We start from the raw sequence: 4,965 nt of genomic DNA, 5'->3' as shown, positions 1-4,965 counted from the left end.
ATAACAAAGACCGCATGTTTACAGGGATTGCTCAACCTTCAGGTTGCTGGTATGAATCCAAACGGGTGGTAGCAATCACAAGCTCTTATGAGCAGATAGGTGGGAGCCACTTAGAAACCAGTTTGTTTTTACGCCAGTCTCCCAGTGGACAGGGGCCCACACTGTAATGAGTAATACTAATTAATACTCTTTCCAGCAACTCTGACAGAGAACACGGGATTGGATGCATGTGGAAAAATTAGCTGTGCTTACTCAGAAAGCTGAGCTTTCAAATCAAGGTTTTGGTGTATGGTGGGAGCACGGGATTTGATTCTTCCCATATCTTCTCTTTTTTCTAGTCCTATGAAGCAGTCTTTAGGGAGCAATTTTTGTGAGATGTTTCTAGGAAAGCAGCTTTCAAATGCACTGACTTTATCTGAGGACTAAATCAGGCCTTTTAGGGCAGAAAAGTAGTGCAGAACTGCCAGAGTATGAACACTTCTCTTTTCTCCTGCTACCTAATTTTGACACCCCAGCTCTACTGCTGAGTACAGCAAGAAGAGGGAACTATGGGCCTGCTTCTTGGGATGCCTGTGGGGCATCTGAAAAACAGCCCCATAACCTGAGGTCAGAAACTATTTATTAGGCTATTTCTGGGATATGCATGAAACAAGGAGATATGCTACTACCCATTTGCCTCTCCCAGCATCCCCTACACAAACATAATCTATGCGATTTAGCCCTTACAATTTAGAAAAGATGTCTTGAGGTAAATTGGTTGAATGCTTCCATTAAGGTAAAGAAATCTCTTATTAAGCCTCTGATGTTAGCCATTTGATCACAGGAGTACATGATGCAAGTTATAATAACAAAACTGCCTAGCTAATATAATGTAGTTAAGTGTACATTATTGTAAGATTCATACAAGAGGGAATTTGTTGATGGCATTTTTTCATGTTTTATGCCAATAGTAAATACCCGTTTTGCTCTGCTGGGTTGAGATCTGGAGTCTTCTTGTCATTAACAGGTATTCCTTGTGAATACATTGGTTTATGACTCTTCAATGATAAACCAGTGGCAGTAAGTTCTTTCCTGTTTTTGTTGACTGACAGTTCTTGTTTGAACATTAAATAAAACTTTGTTTATTCTCAAAACAACATAGATAATATCTGAAAAAATTATTATCCCAAAGGGTAGAAACTAGCTGTTAACTCTCCATGCAACAATAACTACCTGGAGTCTGTGTTTAAAAAGACAAAACCAGACTAAACCACGTAAGCATGAAGCTGACATTCTGTTCTCATGTAGTGTCTCCTACTGTCTTGCAGGTATGCATTTTCTGTCACTTTCACCATTGTCCGGAGAAAATTATAAATGCTGTTAAACCATAAACATCCCAGATGTTATCCCAAATAAAAGTAGATGAATAGATTGCTTAGTTTCACTATTTAAATGAAACAAGTATTGTTCCTACCGTATTTACTGCTGGAATTTGAAAAGTGGGAAATGGGAAAGGGGAGGGAAGAAAAATTAGGAATTTCTGTCTTGAGTTTCAACCCTCTGTGGGATGATTAAATGAGTTACTAACACTAAAAGTCTACGATTTGGAGGTCATTATTTAAGAAAAATTTATTTTAAATCATATTTTATAAACATTAAACAGCCACCTTGTAAAAACAGTTGGGCCAACTCTTGCAGCACTGTATTTCAAAGACAGCTTTGCCCATAAGAACTGCATAGAACTTTTCCCATCAATAAAATCAGAATTACTGCAATATATATATGACTCTCTGAATCCATGTGTGCTACAGAGGACCAAGGCATAAGGAGAAAAAAGAAAGAAATCTTTTTTGCCTGGGATTGGGAGCTGATGAAACAGATGCCACCTAAGTAACATTTTAGAACTGCTCTACCCAGAGATTCTTTTGATGTACAGGTATTTTTAGCTGCTTACCTTTAAATTAACAATACTGGTCGTGTTCTTTTCAGAAATCAACAGCAGATACTTGAACAATCCTAATAGATCATGTAGGTATTTTAAATAGGAAAGGTACTGTCATTCCTACAAAATAAACATACAGTAGGATGGAAAAAAAATCTGTCCAATCTGTAAAAGCGTAAAACCAGATTCTTGCAATGAGTACATGAAAGATGGAAGGACTCGGTGAGAAATGAAGAAGTCAGGCAAAGAAGCCAGATTTTAAATTATAGGGAAAACGAGATGGTAAGCACATCATTTAACAACCTTGGAGATAAACATTTTAAATAAGAAAATTATGAAAGTAAAGTTGGCAAAGGAAACTGCCAAGAGAAAAAGTGGGGGAACAAGAGACAATGGCAGCAATTTTGAGCTCTCTTCAGATTCAAATTGAAGAACATCTCTGAAACAGACTCTAAAAAAACTCAGTGGTTAAACAGAAGAAAAGTTGTAAGTTCAGTGATCAAAATGGAAGTCATAAAAATTGAACCAGAAATAAAAAGTGATCATCAGATGATAGTTCAACCAGAACAAGAAAAGGGGATGTGGCAAATTCTTCATTAACTTGGATCTCAAAATCAAGATGTGATGTGCATGTTTGTGCAGAGCTTCTTGACTGTGGTCATGACTCCCCCCTGCCCTTTTTTCCCCAATGTCAGGGAACGCAATCAGGGAGTTGCAAGGCGTTGAAAATTTACTGTGGTAAATGTCTCTGCCCTACTCTTTGCACACCCTTACTCTTCAAGGTCAAGTAACTTCCATCGACCTCTCAAAACTCTCCTAGATGATATAGATTTATGGTCATCGATAATGCTTTAACTATTTTCTAATAAATTGTGAAAATCTGGCCTAAATGAGAAACTTTAACCTAAAAAAAAAAAAAAATTCAAAAGTGCTAGCCTAGCTCTGAAACCATTATATTTAGTGATAGAACAGTCAAGCAAATACATCATACAGATTAGCTGAAAGAAATCTGTGCTGTTATTGACTGTGACCATATGTATTAAGTAAATGTATTTGTAATGCCAATGAAGTGTGGAACTATTTTCATGAGGGATAAAAACTTAATTTTTCATTAGGAATGTATTTTGTACTTGGTTGTTTCTGTAATATGCTGTTATTTCTGCCTTAGACAAGTTTTGCAGGTACTATATTTGCTACTTCTGCTTTAATTTCTGCTTTTGAAAATAAGTTTTTTTTCCTGTGCTGTTTAGATTACTTTTGAATTAGGATACTGACATTGAAATCATGCTGTAGGTAAAACTTGGAGCCATTTTTAATAGATATTCAACATAGTTTATTAAAAAAACTCATAAACAAATTCACCGATGTTTTAAATGCAAATGATGCATTCTCAAATTAACTTGTATAAATTGTAGCTAAATGTAACAGTCCTTATAAAAATATAGTTTAAATATCACACTTTAATCGAGACAGGGAAAACTTCTAATTACATTGTATATCCAGGAAGCTTCCTTATTACAAGTTCACCGATGTCTTTATATTGATTAGGAATGCTTAGTGTTCCCAAAAAATCATCATCTTTGTCTGACATACTGTTTTCCAGGGCACTAAGTTCAAGATCAGACATGTTAAATGGCAAATATGAGCAAGCTTGAGTTAATGACTGGCTTTTTTCTATAGAAGTCTGCCCCTTTCCTATATTCAGATCAGTATCAGAGCTAATTTCTTTGCTTCTCAGTGTAGATGCTTGTTTAATATGCTGATCAACTCTGTTCTCTTCCTTATTGATCTGGTGAGCTACCTGCTCTTCATGTAATAACCTTGCTTGAAAGGAGGTGTCATTGTTAAGTAAATCAACAGCTTCACTACCAGTTCTCTTGCTGGTTTTCACGTCATAGTTTCTCTTGAGAGAGTGGACTGGAGATGAAGCTGAAGGGACTGGCACAAGAGCTGAAGTACTTTCAGCTCTTCGACTCATCTTTGAAACTCTGGACCTGCTGGATTCAGACTCTGAGTGTGAATACAGTTGCTTTGGGCTTTCAAGCCACAGAGGTTCAGGACTGCTGTCAGGAGTTTCTGAGCCTCTGCCTGGATAGTCAACACTGCTGATACCTTCTGAATAAACTGTGTTCTCAGGGCTAGCAACAAAGTCATCTGAGTATATGAATTCAGAGTTGCTTTCAACACTCATGCTAGGGCTTGGTTTTGATTTATGATCGCTTACAACAGAAGCACTATCATTACTTTCCTTTGCATCAGCATCCAATCTGAAAGGTGCCAGGAGTTGGACTTTCACATCCTTTTCTTTATGAGCAGATTTTAATACTCTTTCTTCCAGTAAGGGGGCTGTAGTTACTTTGCATGGACATTCCTCATGTGCAGTTTCATAATTCCTCAATGGACTGTGAACAGCCTGTTTCTGCAGGTCAGGGGATGCATTTCCTGCAGTGGAAGAGTACCCTTTGCAAGCATTGTTTTGCAATGAAGTCTCAACAGCTTCATCAAACTGATTATTCTGCTTTGAACCATCTCCTCTGCTACAGTGCCTGTAAGAAACCAGGTGCTGTTCTCCAGCATTTTTGACCAGCTTTTTCTTTGATAAAGGGCTTTTCTTCTCCTTCAGCATCTCCACTTGCTTTTTTCTATACTGCTCCCTCCTTTCATGAACCACCAGCATGCCAGGGTTGGTCTGCTGCAGCCGTAGCCTCAGGGTATTTGTCAGCCCGTACAACAGCTGCCTCCTGGGAGCTGTGTTTGCCTTAGTTTCGTGCTTCCTTTCGGAGCCCGTCTCTCCCAAGGGCACAGCTTTCCCAGCTCCTTTTCCAGCCCGCAGAGACCCCGCCGAGGCCACCTCCCGCCGGCTCCGCTTGAACCGCGGGCTGGCGACCCCGCCGGGCCCTGCCACAGCTCCTCCATGCCCGGGGCCCGGGGGCGGCGAGGCGGCGCCGGCCTCCCCCGCGGCCCGGTACAGCCAGGCCAGGCGGGGGTGGACGAGCACGGCCAGCTCGGCCAGCAGGGCGCTGAGCAGCGGCAGCTGCCCCATG

At 39.9% G+C, this 4,965-nt stretch overlaps 1 protein-coding gene across 1 annotated transcript in view; it reads right to left on the bottom strand.

Moving 5' to 3' along the window:
* Positions 1 to 3,280: 3,280 nt before the first annotated feature.
* Positions 3,281 to 4,965, bottom strand: part of MAP10 (microtubule associated protein 10) — a 2,406-nt gene continuing 721 nt past the window's right edge. The window contains exon 2 of the mRNA XM_026081537.1: positions 3,281 to 4,955. Within this exon, the coding sequence (XP_025937322.1) occupies positions 3,408 to 4,955 (1,548 nt within the window). The 3' untranslated portion in view covers positions 3,281 to 3,407. The remainder of the gene's footprint in view (positions 4,956 to 4,965) is intronic.

The sequence above is a fragment of the Apteryx rowi genome, unplaced genomic scaffold (assembly GCF_003343035.1).
Source record: "Apteryx rowi isolate R43461 unplaced genomic scaffold, aptRow1 scaffold_552, whole genome shotgun sequence".
NCBI lineage: Eukaryota > Metazoa > Chordata > Aves > Apterygiformes > Apterygidae > Apteryx > Apteryx rowi.
This window is presented reverse-complemented; position numbering and strand designations above follow the sequence as displayed.